The sequence below is a fragment of the Gallinula chloropus genome (genome assembly GCF_964237585.1).
Source record: "Gallinula chloropus genome assembly, chromosome: Z".
Taxonomy (NCBI): domain Eukaryota; kingdom Metazoa; phylum Chordata; class Aves; order Gruiformes; family Rallidae; genus Gallinula; species Gallinula chloropus.
In genome coordinates this window covers 85,515,350-85,531,265 of record NC_140089.1, presented here as the reverse complement: position 1 = coordinate 85,531,265, position 15,916 = coordinate 85,515,350, and the positions used below count along the sequence as shown (strand labels likewise).

Sequence of the window (15,916 nt, the reverse complement as noted above, 5' to 3'; positions counted from 1 at the left end):
TGTGGATGCCAACTTGTATGAGAAGTGTTTGTTACTGAAACTAGTGGACACAGACAAGCTGTGTGGGTTACGTCACCTGTGGCAAATACATTCTTCTTGCATGGGTTGCATTACTATCATCTTCTGCTCAGATACTACCTGAAGCTACTCAGTCATATAATTGATTTTATTGGTCCCTGAAGCAAGTTTACTCCTGCTTCAGATCACATACTTCAGATCTGAATGAAGTCCAAAGTAGTTAAGTCTCTTACCAAGGTCACGTTGTGAGTCATTGTCAGAGCTGGGAAGAGTACCCAGCATTTCTTGGCTCCTGGTCCTTGCTTAGGAAATGAGACCTTGCTTGTTTTTCTAAATCGTCTCCTTGTCCGTTACTGAACGTGGCATCTGTTCAGAGCTCAGGATTTACACACAGATTAAAAGTAACTACCCCTTTGTGAGAGAAACAGAATGCATTAATTCTGCTATTGCAATAGCTGGTTCTCTCTTTTGCTCCTATCTGTTCTGCGCTGCTGGAAAAGAAATGATGGAGTTCAGAATTTCTTTTCAGTGAGGAATAAAACATCCCACTAAATTAACCTCAGCCCACATCTACTTGCAAACTTAATTTACACCTGACTGTCAAGCAGTCATTTGGGTTTGAAATCCTTGAAGTTTCCAGAGCAGCCAAGATTTCGAGAAAGGTTCATTTGGGGGTTATCACTCCCTTCATGGCTAACAGGCTAATCTTCTAGCAGTAGTTTAAATAAAGTTGCTATTGTAGCATTTTTCTGCAGATAACCAGAAGCGTTCAAGTGGTAGAATCTCCTCCTGCTCGCTATCGGCTATGACAGATTCAGCACACAAACCTCACTCACTGGCCTCCCCTCTTGGAGAACATAAATTATTGGCTCTTATACCACCATGTTGCTTGGATTCAGTGAAGAGCTTGCGTAAACAAACCCAAGTTACAATGCAAGAAGTAGGAGTGAGTCATAAACAAAACACAGACATATGCTCTCTTATAAATAAAGACCTGGATGGCCAACTTCCCAAAGTCTGGTTTTCATTAATTACAAAACAAAATACATTTTCCATATGTAACCCACTCCCCACACCAAAAAGAAAAATAAAACCCACTTGCAGTTTGTGATTCACAGAGGACAAAAGGAAAGAGGAATGCAGTCAGTTTGGTACCAAAGAAAAAGAGAAAGGAAATGAAATATCCAAGTTGCTCTGGAGAAGCTAATTAGTTGCACAAAATTCCTCTCAAGTAGGTCACCCTTAAAAAGTGCAAGAGCCCTAAGGGCAAATGGCAGCGAGCTATTTCTCAGTCATCTGATCAAAAAAAGGTTAGATCCCTGTCACACAAAATGATTGCTCTCATCTGGCCTCACTGGTGATTGACATACATAGTCCCAACATTTCCAGCCCTAAGCATTCGCCTCCTTTGAGTCCCTCCTAGATCCTGAGAGTAGCTTCAGGTCAGAGGATTTAAGAAGTCAAACATTTTACACACTCTTTGTATTTGCTGTCCACCTTTTGCCTTTTATTGATATTGTGAGGGCACAGTTTAAAAGATTTTCTCTTTTTAATTGCAATTTTCTTCCCAGAAAATAAGGGTAGATTTTTTCATTTGATGAAGAAAATCTTGAAAATGGGGATTTTATCAAAAATACAGGAAAAAATGCAAGGTTCATGGTGAAACTGGGAGATTTGGCATTACTCTCATCTTTCATTGGAAAGAACGTAAGCCAAATGACAGGAAATAAACTTGAAATAAAGCATTAACCAAATATCGGCAAAGATTTTATGTCTTTACTAAGATTAATCAGTATTCAGTCATTCCTGCAGCTCAGAATCATCACCCCATCACAGTCAATGGAGATCTGATCTGTATAATACAGGTTGACCTCTGTTTCTAAAACGGGAACTCAGTGCAATTTAAGATGACCGTGGCCATCCTTCTGACACCCTGATATTGGATAAGGAAGGTGCAGGCAGCCTGTCCATCCCCCCAAACCTGGCATCCCAGAGGTCTGAGACATCCAGGCTTAGAAATCTGATTGGAGCACAATGGTGAGTAGATAGTGCCTGAGTGGAGCAAAGCTAGGCACCTACTTTCTGCCATATTGCCTATTTTTCCAAAATTAACTGATATGCACACAGCTATCGGTAGATATCTACACCTATTTGTACATTTGCAAGCTGAACACCATCTCACATTGTCTTCCTTTGTGTTGTTTAGATACCCTTTTTGCACCCCTAAAATTTTGCAAGCTGACTGTTTCCTTGTGGACCGAAACTCATTTTCTCATTTAGGAAAAAAAAAAAAAAAAGTATCTACGTTGTTCTATTCTGGCTTTCTGCAAAACTTTTCCTTTTGTAACTGCTTTAGGGTGTTTATGACTTTCTCAGGAAGCTTGTTAGAAATTACTGATACTGCTTTTGCTGTTCTACCTAGCAAGCATCTGAACTTGCAAGCTTTAGAAAGCATTTGAGTTGTGTTACACAGTCTGCCAATAGTCAGGATGTACGCACTGAATAACTAATATGCTCTCAGGTCAGGCTTTTTAAAGGAGATATTAGGAAACCAAGTATTATTTTGACTATTAAGAGGCAGGGACATCTGATTCTACATTTGGTGTAAGGAGACTATGAGGAAAAAGTCTGATGTGTCTGCAGGGGGAAGAGTTGATGAGGTGTGCATATGACAAAATATCAGGGAGATCTGCCAAAATAAACCACTATTGAAGTGAGAGCCATTAGGTGTTATCAACTCATCTGGAAGCTCTTGGTGAACAATCTTTGATATAAAATATTTTGCTGTATTGCCATGTGATATACAGCTCTGCTGAAAACCAAAGCTAAAGTACTAATCTTTTTCATTTTATCCAGACAGACCCTGCCCAACACTGGGTCCAGGTTGGTCTGCAATGTTTTCACAGTCTTTGTTGTTCTGTTCTCTTCCTGCACACACATTGCTGTTCGCATGTGGAACTCTCCCATTTGGAGGAAGACTTTTGTCTTGCTCTATCCGGTGGAATTCATCTAAAAAGGGGTGAAGAGATGGGGAAGAGCCACACCGTGTCTGCATGGAGGTGTATGAAAAAGGGAATGTGAAATATGCTCTCACAGAGATAATACAAGACAGCGGCAACCTCCGGGTGCTGGGGGTGCAGGTGGAGGGCACTTTCCTGCCAGGGCACAGTTACCTCCCTACACCTCCCCAGGAGGCACGAAAATATTTGTCACAATCCAGCCCAAAGTGACAAGAAACTGGATATGCTCGATGCAGCTTGAGTACTTTTCCTTCATCATTCTCCCACTCTGCAAACAGCCTCACCCAGCTGCCCCAAACAAACAAGGGCCAGTGTCAAGTCTTAAAAATCAGCTTTACACATTTAATACAAAGCCCATGGAGGTCCAGCGTTTCTCTCCTCCCTGGGGTACGCAGAGGCAGTGAGGCTCCTTCTCACAGACAGAGACAAATTGAAACAGCCGCAGGCCATGCTGGGAAGTTAAGGAGGATTGATATGAAGCTGGAAATAGCTTCTGAGGCAGAGAGAAATCTCTACCGAAAATATACATTTTCATGGGTAGCTTAAAGCAGGCTGGAGGACCCACTGCAGCAGGGTGGTGTTGAATGAGAAGGTGAACCCGGACAAGTCAGATCCTTTGCAAGTTCTCCATCGGCTCCCTAACTTTATTGTGGATGGTTTTGTTATGTCTGCAGCATGACTGCCTGTCATTCTCCATCCGTTCGGAGTTGCCCGAGGCCTCTTGCAAGAACATGGCACAGAGAAAACTGTTTGCTCAACAGCTGGGCTCAGTTTGTCGACTTGGTTTAAACGGAGGAGTTTTCAAAGAGCTCCCTATTAATTACAGGAAACCCGTAGCACTGTCCTGTTTTCCCATTAACACAGTTTCTTTCAGTTTTCAACTAAATTATTTCAACATCTGGGCTACAGATAAACCAACAATTTAATTAGACTTCTGAAAAGGAAAGAATGAACTATGCAGTCAAGCATACACTTTCATCTTGAAACTGATCATAAAATATTTGTGAGCTTTCATTCTCCGCTGCATTAAAAATCTGTCCTCGGTTTATATATAGGAAAGTATTAAACATAGGAAAGTATTAAACACCAAAGAGAGAATTCTGTTTTTTGAATATAAAAAAATGTATCTTTATAGAGGCTACTTTACGGCATGGATTGCTTGTTTTCACTATTTCTTCAGGAAATGAGAGAAAAATTGAAAGAAGCGCACTGAAATAGCACTTTCAATTTCATAATTAAATATGTAATCATTCCATAACTCAGTGATAGGAATACATTTTTTGTGAATGTGGAATCAAAGGTTTGATAAGAGTATGAAACTCCTAATGGCTGCATGTAGGGTAATGTACTGTGGCTTCCCCATTCACTGGAAATTAAGACACAATGCAAGATTAACTTCTCTATCCATGCCCAAGAAAAGGCATGATGATGCCTGAGTGATTTGGCTCAATTTCTGACTGTATAAAGCTATCATCTTTCTGATCTGATTCAAAATAGAAGCACAAAATAAAAGTTGATTGAAAAACATGCTATTCTGACTTATTTATTCTGATATATTTTAAATCACTGTTCATTGCCCCAAACAATTTCACATTTGCAAGACAGAATATTATGCTAAAATCACTGGAGTATGCAGAAAGAAATCTCAGCTGCTCCTTGCCTATTCACTGTGTATTCGGCGTGTTCATGCTACGGGGATGAGAACATTCAAATAAATGAACAACAGGGCTGAGAAAGGAACCCAAGAGTCTTGCTTGAAAGTCCCCTGCTAGACCATACGGGCTGGTGCCGCTTGCGTCTTCATCTCTGCACAAGCGGTGGTATGTGAACGAAATAGATTTGATATGCCAAGATATGATCATGATATGAAAGTGTTAGAAAAATTACAGCCTGATTATCACATTAGATATGCACATTTGCAGCTACTTCTCCAATCAGGAAGAGCAGCACAAGCACATATTGGCTCAGCGCTGTGCCAGAAGGGAAAAGATGGGGAAGAAATAGAGGGGATGGAGGGAAACAAGCTTACCTGCTTCGGATGTTGCTGATGATGAAGGTAGGAGAGATAATACTGGAGTTGGCATTGCAACACTGTCAACAGCTGCTGGCTTCCTTCTGGTCATCATGTTACAGGCAGAACTTTCCATTTTACCATGAAGTGAAGTCTGGTCTGCTTTTAAGTGGGGACCTGCAATTCCTGGGGAAGGAAGTAAGAATTGGATGAGTACCGATAATGCCACTTATCTAGGGAATATCTGGAAGAGTGTAGTCATTTGCTGTCCTTCCCACGCCAACACATTTCCCTGTGTATGTGCCTGTAATATGCTCTTGATACCTGCAAGGATCATCACTGTTATTTGCTTTTGATAATTTTGCTTGAGGATGCACCACGTCTGTAAACAACAGTAAACCAATGTAATATTTCTGTGTTATTACATCTTCTTCTGCAAGCAAACACACACTCTGATATGTGCATAAAGAACAAACATGTTTCACATCTCTGTTTGGTGGGATTGCCTATTTGCCAGTCCCTGGATGGTTTAGTCTCCAAACACACATACTTCTGTAGTGACTTGACTCAGTGGGTGTTTCATCCGACTAAGGAGCAGGCATCACCAACTGCATTAACATGTAATTCTCTGTCTAAAGCACATTACACTTAACACTTATTTTTTTAGGAATTCCCTCCCTAATGAAAATGTACTTTACAACTTGTCAAAGAAGTGGGAGTTAAAAAACCAACCAAACACTTCAGCACTTTTTCATGCATTTTTCTACTTTACAATGCAGAAGAAATGAGTGGTAGAAATATATCACAGAGGTCAAATATTCCATAGAAAATGAAATTTCCTCCTTTAGCAATGTTTCTCAAAATCCCTTATGATTCAAACGCATTTTTTTTGCTTGAAAATGTGTCAAATTTAAACAGCTGGGATCAAAATTTTACATATTAGGTATGTGCCTATCACACCTGAATGTGTATCCACCCATTTATATGTAAGATTTCTATGAGTTCATGTGTGTGTGTATATATATTGCATATGTATTTATAAGTATATGGATTTACAAAGCAGAAATGCAACTAAAATGCCTCAGTCACTTTTCATAATAAGGCTAGGAGGTTTTCTGCCCATTTTAGAAAACTCATAGTAGTTGCTGCTTTATAAAAACCCAGTAGCCCTGCCTTCATGAGACCACAGTAAAAGTTGGCGAGGGTGAGGACTTTGTATTGTATCTTTGCCAACTTATGAAAACCTCTCTCAGTCTCTGTGATGTTTGGCTTCAACATAGGCAGTACAGTCATTCACTTCTCAGAGGTAATATTTGATAAATTCCTTCTCTTTTTAAATCTCAACCTGAATGTAGGCCTCAGATAAAATGCATTTGCTTCTGGCAATTCAATTACATAATGATTCAAAAGTTACTGAGATTGGAAGGCATTTCTTGAAATAATTTAGGCCATCACACCCTGCTCAAGAAGTAGGTTGAAACCTGTCTGGCCAGGTTTCAAATATCTCCAGGAAGGTAAACTCCACAACATCTCTTAGTGACCTGTTCAAGTGTCCAGTCATTCCCACAGTAAAAATGTGCTTTGTGATGTTCAGAGAGAACCTTCTGTGTTTAATTTTGTGTTCACTGCCTCTTGTCCTGCTACTGGGCACCATGGAAAGTCTAGCTCCATCTTCTTTACTCTTCCCCATCAGACATTTGTACACACGGATAAGATCCCTTTAAGTGTTTTCCAGGCTGAACAGTCTCAGATGTTTCTGCCTTTCCTCACAACAGAGATGCTCCAGACTCTCAGTCATCGTTGTGGCTTTTCATTGGACTTTCTCCCACATTTCCCTGTCTCTATTGTACTGAAGGGTTCAGGACTGGACACAGCACTCCAGGTAAGACCTCGTCAGCACTGAATAAATGGTAAAGAACACTTCTCTCAACTGGCTGACATTGCTTCTAATGCAGCCCGGAAGGCAGTTGGCCATCTTTGCTGCAAATGCACATTGTTGGATCATGGTCAACTTGGTGTCCACCAGGACCTCAACTCCAGGACCTTCTCTGTCAGGTTTCTTTCCAACTGATCAGTCTCCAACAGGTACTGGTTGGTTCCTCCCCAGATACTGGACTTCGAACTAGCACTAGTTGAACTTCATGAGGTTCCTGTCAGCCCATTTCTCCAGCCTGTTCAGGTCTCTCTGGATACCAGCAAGAATTTCTAGCATATCAGCCTTTGTATCTTCTCCAAATTTGCTCAAGGTGAGCTCTATCCCACAAATCAGGTCATTAATTAACATGTTAAAAAGTTCTGGCTCCAGTATCAATATCTTGGGTGCACTATTAGCGACTGACCTCTGGCTAGACTTTGTGCCAGTGGCCACACCTCTTTGAGCCTGAAATTCAGCCAGTTTTCAGTTCATCTCAATGTACATGTCTGTATTTCATCAGTCTATGCAGAAGGAGGTTATAGGAGACAGTGTTGAAAGTCTTGCCGAAGTTGAGGTAAGAAACATTGGGTTTACCAGGCATGAATTTTGCCTTCATAAATCTACACCAACTACACCCAATCACCTTCTTGTCCGTTGTATGTTTGTAAACACTCTCCAGGATTATTTCTCTCATCACCTTCCCAGGTAGCCAGCCTGTTGGTCTCTGGGTCCTCCTTCTTGCCCTTATTGGACTGACAGTTGCTCTCTTCTAGTCCTCAGGATCCTTTTCCAATCACTGTAACTTTTCAAAAATAACCAAGAGTGGTGTCAAAATGACACCAGCCAGCTCCCTCCACACTGTTGGGTGCATCATGTCAAATCCTATGAATTTATGTGTGTCCAGTTTGTTTAACTGTTCCCTACCCAGATCCTACTCCAAGACTAAGTTTCCTTTCCTCACCAGTCTCAGGGGGTTCTTGAAGTCCACTTTTACCAGTAAAGACTGAAGCAAATAAGACAATGAGTACATTGGGGAGTTTTGTTGTCTTTTGCCACCAGGTCACTGCTCCATTCAGCAGTAGGCCCACATTTTCCCTGGGCTTCGTTTTGATACTTATGTAGAAACATTTCCTGTTGCCCTTCTGCTCTTGCTAGGTTCAACCATTGACTTCCAAAGCTTGCATGCCTCTATAGTTCTTCAGGCTACTTGTACCTACTTCCACCTCTTGTTCTGCTTTCCTTTTATGTCTGACATTACTCAGGAGCTGCTTGGTCATTCATATGTTTCTCCTACCACCTTTGCTTGGTTTGATTTGCCATTCAGATTTGGTTTGGTATGTCTCCACAATTTCCCTGATCCAAGCCCCAGCAGCAAGCCTCCCTGGACAGCAGATCAGGTCAGCAGATAATGACCTTTGTCCCCTGAAGCAGTGTGCCCCTACTGCTATCCCTGTCTGCACCTTCACAGCACCCACAAGTACCCTAATAACTTTCCCAGAAGATCAAGATTGCAAAGCAGAGCATTAAACTGCTGCACAAACTTCTGCATCTGTTGGCTGTGTTCAACTCCTCCAGATACCAACCAACATTTCTTTGTAGCAGCATCTTGGAGCTGGCTTGAACAGTCCCTATGTTTGTCTGTTGCACATGGAATGCAAAATATCATGAGACCAATGGGCTACCTCAGAAACTGTGGAAGGTATCTGCAGGAGGCTCTGGCACAGAAGAACTGTACTGGTAAGAGAAGCCTGAAAGATGGAGCTATCGAGTGGGCCAGTCAGAGATAGGAGTCCTGACGGACCTGTGGCCTGTTATCAGCCTGGGACCTAACAGAGGAGAATGTGTTTGAGTGCAGAAATACCCAGGAGGCAAGAGAGATTTACAGGTCATGGCTTGGTGGAGATATACAGAGGAGTTTCTGCCTATTAGACCACACATCCTTCCAGATCCTCAAATCACGTATTAAGCATCACAAATTGTACCCATTCAACTTCAATCTCTCTGCTCTGCTTCTCTATTGCAAATGAGAACAATAATATAGCCCTCATCTCAAGAGCAGCGCTGCGAAAATAAAATTATCAACATTCATGAAAAATTCATCTATTCATACCAAGGCTTAGAAATGTGGAATAAATGAGACATGATGTCACAGACTGAAATCAAGAGGAAAATCCAACTGCAAAATAGCTGTTGCTGAGACGAGCGCTATACGTTAAATAAAGCAGTGTCCGTAGAGTATCTGGGAAGTTTGACCAGGTAATTATGCCTGTGGGATCACAGGACTGTGGAACTGTACGTATGCAAAACTGAGGTTTCATGACTCCACAGCAACTGAGTCGGAGCCTTAACGATATTTATTTACGAATCTGGTTTTTGCACAAGAAATGTGCATACGTGGGCGTATGTATCAATACACATACACATACATGCATGTGCATATGGTACATAATAATGCTAACAACCTCATAAATTCAACATCTGGTTCTAATTAAACTGAAGGGCCTATATAAAGAGCTGTATGAAAACATGCAGCTGTAACCTGTTGACCTCTATTGATAAAAAAAAAAAGTCTCTGTGAAGCTGTGCTTCAACATATCAAGGGACAGTCATTCATTTTTTTTTTTTTTTTTCAAAGGTAATCCCTCACAAACCACTTATCCTCTCAAATCTCTACCTGCACACAGTGTTTGCATTAGGGGCCTTGATTTATGGATTCCCACTCCTTGGATGGAGAGGCCGACTTCCTGTTGCCGTGGTTACTTGGATCTTGGTTCAAGGTTAAACTACTCCCAAATCAAAATCAGTGGCAGGCACAGCATCTAACAGCCAGGTTATTGACTACCCTAGGATGCTTAAAGGTCAAAGACCAAAGTGCTGCTTACTGCCTTTGGGGTGAGTCAATATTTTCAATATTTTTATTCTGTTTCTTCTGAAGAAGTAGTTGCTGCTCAATTACCACCTATCTGGGTTTAGCAAGGTCATACAAATCATTGAGGAAAATCCTCCCCCTACGGAAGAGATACAAATGTAAGGAATTACTTCAAAGTCTGCATGGCCCAATTGCAGCTCATCGTCAGTGAATCATGGCTTCAGCCATCTGTCTTTTGTTTTAGGCACTTGGTTTCTTCAGCCCGTATCACTCACCTCACTGAAATTCTCATCTAAATCGAGGAACATGAGTAATTTATGGACCTGGATCAGCCAATAGGGAAGAACCATTTGGTTTCCTTCACAGATACTGAAATACAAGCAGAGACTCGAAGGCACTGTTGGAAACCTAGTGAGTGACTTGCTCACCAGGCTGTGATTCATGCTGCAGTAGTGGGAGGTCTATCCCTTGAGTGGATGGACCTGCTGGCGCAGCATCATCACTGTTTGTTGGACTTTTTCTTCTTGTTTGGGATGCTCTGTTGGGGAGGCCTTACATAAGAGAACCCCTCAGCACAACCCACCTTGGAATCAAGTGGAAATCTATCAGGGGGCTCATTGATTTGGATCAATCATCACAGGGGGCTCAGAGTTTAAAATACACACGCACACATGCATTCACATCCATGATTCCAGTGTATTTTTATCCTTTGCTGCTGCTCCAGAAAGAGGTTGAGATGATGTATACAGATGGCCTGATTTGGACCTCGTTTACCTCCTGTCTGTCGATCTTTGTGCATTTCCTCCAAATTAGAGCTCTCTTCATCCCACAAAAGACCCATACCTTAACGTTGGTGCTGATAACACCAACACTGTGTGCATGCACAAATGAGCAATAGGCAGCAAAGCTGGGGCAGGGTGGGGGAAACTCGGTCATTGTTTGCTTAACGAAAAAGGGCGAAGGGAAAGGACAGCTCCAAAATGCAAGGGCAGACACGAAGGATATTATCAGTAACCTAAAAGAATGATGGCATGATTGTAAATAGAAAATCAAGAGAAGCCTGGGTCAAGTTTAGGCTGGCAGAAAGGCTGCCTGTGAGGGAACATAACACTGACCCGAAACCGGGCTTTTTCTTAAAAGTTTAGGTGTCCCCTGATACTTTGGATAAAGAGCTGGTACTCTTCATTCACTGGCTAAGCAACTTATGAGGTCTGACTGATAATTAATGCATTGATTTTCAAGGCCTAGTCATTATTGTTGTTGTTATTAATTATTTCAAGTTAAGTGGTCAGCTCTGCTGTGCTGGGCTCTGTACAAACAGACTAACTAACTGACTTTGCTTTGCTGTTAAATCATGCTCACTCCGCTTGCTACATTTATCTATATTCTCTCATCTTGTGCTTATATAGAGAGGTTCTTGGACAACATCCACCTTTTCTACTTTACTTTGTAAATCTAGCACAATGGACACCCAAAGTGGAACTCCAAGTGCTGGTTCAGACAAGACGATAAATGCTAATTTGCCATTGGAAAACAGAGAAAATCAGCTGATTAAAATGGATTTCAGCGAAGCATCTGCTAGGGGAGATTTTTCTTCAGAGAGTTCATTTCATTGGATTTCATCCTCCCCATAGATTTCTGGAAAGTCACAGCTGTACTTAAACTGTTTATCCATCTGACCATTGCTATAGGAAAACTCTTGATAGATGACTGATCTTCCAGTGTCTCTGCACAATGTAGCTACGCAATGCAGATGTACAGGAATGCACATCTAAACATTAAGTTAGTTGTAATATTTGCATTTTGACAGCTCCTTCGTTTTGAATAAAGAACCAGAAGAAACCTGGTATCTGGGTGAATCTTTTCTTAAGGCTGATTTTAAATAAATCAGTCAAAAGTTTGTCATTGCATCATATTCCAGAAGGGAGAACCGAATTACTATGTGATAAATGTAGTTAAGGAAAGTAATTATTCTTCTTAAAGTAATATTATTACCTTTCTAACTTATGGAATTCATTTCCCTTGCTTCTATTTGACGTGTATTATCATTTAAAAATAACTGCACTTTCAATGTACAGCACTGCTTCATGGCTTTAGATCCTTTTATCTTCCTCCTTTTCCCACCAACACATTAGAAACTTCAAATTCCACCTTTCCTATGAGGGATTTTCTATTCTGCAGGAAGTGTCCCCCTGAATAAAACCAAGTTCCTGCAGAATAATAATAAAAAAAAACCCAAAACCCTCTCATTGCCAACAGGCAAAAAAATTTAAGACATGGAGACTACTTTATTTCATGCCTGCTATTTTCCTACTTCTTTTAAATAAGAAGAAATAAATCAGGATAGCTTTAAAGAGAGAAAGAGGGAGACGGAGAAAGCCATCATTAGATAGATCTTCTGATCTTTATCTGCAGTAGCACAGTCAGAAGAGCTAATGCTATGATGATAGCTTTGAAATCTCTTAGGAATTGGATAAAGAGAAGCGATAGTGATGAACTCCCAGCTAATAAACACAGAGTGCTTATTTCTGCAGAATGATCAATTTCCAGATGTCCTGAGGCTTGTCTGATACAGTTGATTTACTCATTCTCCCTCACTTCACTAATAAAGTTCAAGTCCAACATCAGATTAGAGAAAAGCCAGATTTCTTAAAGGGGCAGAAGGAGGGCTGGCATCGTGGCACGCAAATGCTGGGAGACATACTAATCTCTTCTGCCTCCTCCTATAACCACCAAGCTGTCTTAAACAGCTGCCTTTCCCTGCTGAAATCATACACTTTATCCGCTTTGGGTTAGTACAGTAATACAGACAATTAATTTGTTATCTTGTTAGTGGAAATTTAATGCAATGATCTAAAAGAACTCTTACATATTGTGATAAACTTTAGTGCCTCCAGGGCGCTTCTCTTCCATAGGACTCATTTCACATCCCATCCATTATGCAAATGAGATGTGGAAATAGTTTAGTTCCCCTAATGTATCTGTACACTGATGGATTGCACAAAGTCAGCCCTACTGAAACTAATGAGGTTAAATGCATCTTGCCATTCCTTTCTACTTGGGTGAATCTCCGCGCCTGAGTTCAAGAAATGTGGCACAAGTCTTCCTCTTCACGTCTTTATGAAGGTAATTGTGTTTCCTTGACAGGGAGCACAGTGGCAACAGCAGCATACCTGAAGCCTCACAAGGCGTTACTTAGACAAGCAGAGCAGCTGCTGTTGCTATATACAACCGTGGGGTTGTCTGTCAAGGCTTCAGATCGTCTTCCACTTTTGGGAGGTGGGTCCTAGGACTGTGTGGAGCTGCAAGCCCCTGCACACTACAGGGACATGCAGTCTTTGAAAACAAGGTAGCTGTAGGTGTTATGAAAGATAACTGATGAAAGAACTAAAGCTAAGGAGGAAAGTGTAAGGAAGCATCATATTGCTCATCATCAGGTTGAGTCCCAAGTCCCCACTGCCCCTCCAGCTAAGAGGATGATCAGCTGTAGTTTGACTGTAGTTAAAGTTGTTGAGGCCTGGAACAGGCTGCCCAGGGAGGGGGTTGAGACACCATTCCTGGATGTGTTTAAAAAAAGGGTAGATGAGGTGCTCAGGGATCTGGTTTAGCACAGGACAGGAACGGTTGGACTCAATGATCTTAAAGCTCTTTTCCAACCTCGTGAATCTGTGATTCTAAAGGCCAAGCTCCTGTCTGTTTCAAGGCTATGAATTAGTCTTCCCAGGAGTTGATGTCTTGAGCTTTGCCTTTTGTTTTTGTTTTGCGACTGTTTTTCCCTGTATTGGTACAGGAAGAATCTTGGACCTGCCTTCTCATTGCCTTTCCTCCTCCGCTGCATATTGCCAACGTGTAAATGAGAGGGCCTGAGTCAGGCAGACTGAGATGTACCACTCCAGACATGATGGATGAAGTGATGTGTGTCTGCTACTTCAGTCCTTAAGGTACTCAAAGATGGAAATGGATCAAATGGAGCTGGTGTGAACAGTTCATATTCCAGGGCACTATGGGACAGTAATGAAAGGGGCTGTAAGTGTGCTCATGCCCAAGCTCCTCCAGCCCCATTGCGTGCCCTTCCCAGCCCTGCAGCCCTTCACATAGTGCAGGACTGGGATTTGAAAATGTTATGGAAGAAACCACCATAGTTTATCATGCCAGGAAGTAATGAACACATGAAATGAGGATTTCCAGTAGAAGCTGGTCAAAGTAGAAGAACATGTTAGCCATATGTGGGTGACAGCGATCAATAAATTTAACAGAGTAAAACTTCAGGGTTCAAAAGGCTAATTCAGAGTCAAAGGCTCCAGGATCCCAGGCTTTTGTGATCAGGGATTTAAGCTAAAGGGGCTTGCTAACGGGCTAAGAGTCAAAGGCTTTTCCTGCCTGGGGCCTGGAACTTTTAGTTGAGCATAAAGTTGCAGTTTACAGTTGTTGGAGACTGACAGAATCAAGAGAGACAGACAGAGACCGATGATGCTGAAGAAATGAAATTTCCCATGAAAAATCTCAGTGAATGAATCATTTAATACATGGTGATGAAGAACTAAATTCTCTCACAGAAGGGGAAGGAGAAAAATTAAAATCTTTGAAAGAAGTGAAATGAAAAAGAAGTGTTTGAGGGAGGGTGGTTAGGTGGAAGAGCAAGCTAAAGGGCTCCTTTTTAAGGCATGAAAAGCCATTAGGTATGCTGAGGGGCACAGATGAAAAGACCTGTAGCTAGGAGCAAGGAGCTACCTAGAAATGAGTAGTCACACTGAGATGAGCTGTCATTGTGGATGAGGATATGCTCACTGGGGAGGAAGGAAACGAAGATAGGATTTCTTTCTCAAGAACACAGCTGAGAAAGACAGATGGGGAAATTTCAGTCCGTAAGTAATGAGAAAAGTCAAGGGTGGTGTTTTTGAGTTGTTGTTTTTCTTAACAACAGGGATGATCATTTTTAAATGTGGCAGATAGAGCTGATATCCCCTAGGCAAATGGAGTTGGGAGCAGTTCGTATTTATCACAGATTAAATGGGACACTGACAGCTTTGGTAGGAAAGCGCTGGCATGAAGCATGGGCAGAAGAGTCAAGTTGCTAGTAAGGGGAGAACGAATGAGACACAAGGGCTGGGCTAGTGTAACGATGGGGTCATTTTTCAAGCACATCCAGTGCACAAAAAGTGATGAAATCTAAGAGAAGTTAGCAAAATAATTAGCAAAAATCTTGCTGAACAAGTTTGACTAATAGACACTCGCTGTGGAAAAGCAGCACAATGTTCCTCCAGAAACAGTATGCTTCATTCTCCCTGTGTATGTATTCAGCATAAGACAATAACTCTACCATGCACAAATGCAGCTTGCATCTTTTTCCTTCGAATTGAAATGCTATATTTGCATTACACCAATTTAAGTAGTCCTGTGGTGATGTCTCTGTTTTACTGAAGTAAACAGTATCAGGGATGTTGCTTTGAGCCCAGCTACCCATACTGCTAAGCGAAAGAGAAGCAGAAGAACTGTGTGGGCACCCCTACCATCTAACTTAAGTCCAGCAGCATCTGTACTACTCCCCAGAAGGGTCCTGACCTTTCTATTCACCGCAGATGCAAGCGAAGGCGGCTAAGCAATGATGGTAGGCACTTGGGGACAGGTGGGATGAGGATGGGCTAAAAGTTACAGAGCCAATAAGAGCACCCAAGACTGCTGACTTCCAAGTTAGTGTTCTTCCTATCGGGCAGCCTAGTCATCTCATTTTTCTTCTTTATCTGTAATAAGCTATGCCCCAGTTCGTACAATAAGAAATACTCCGAGTATGACATACATTTGAAGTAAAATCTCTGCACTTAATAGAAGTCCCCACATACCCTGCAATCTAGGAGACTATAACAGAGGAGATCTTATTTTTAGAATGTTTCATACTGGCTTTGTTTTAATATCTGAGTCCATTCATCCCACTTTAATGCTGATTTATCACTAAAATGAGTGCTTGCTTTATCAGCAACAGAGATGAAAAATAATACACTCTGGGAGTGCATATATCGTTCTTCTCTCTCCTTTTCTGTATTTCAGATCAATAGATATGGAGTATGCTTTTACATTTCATTCTC

At 41.5% G+C, this 15,916-nt stretch overlaps 1 protein-coding gene across 1 annotated transcript in view; it reads right to left on the bottom strand.

Annotated features, from left to right (window-relative positions):
* SETBP1 (SET binding protein 1) overlaps nucleotides 1–15,916 on the bottom strand; it is a gene marked incomplete at its 5' end in the record, with an annotated part of 253,392 nt that overhangs the window by 1,217 nt on the left and 236,259 nt on the right. The window contains one exon of the mRNA XM_084278004.1: nucleotides 5,068–5,235. Within this exon, the coding sequence (XP_084134130.1) occupies nucleotides 5,068–5,235 (168 nt within the window). The remainder of the gene's footprint in view (nucleotides 1–5,067; nucleotides 5,236–15,916) is intronic.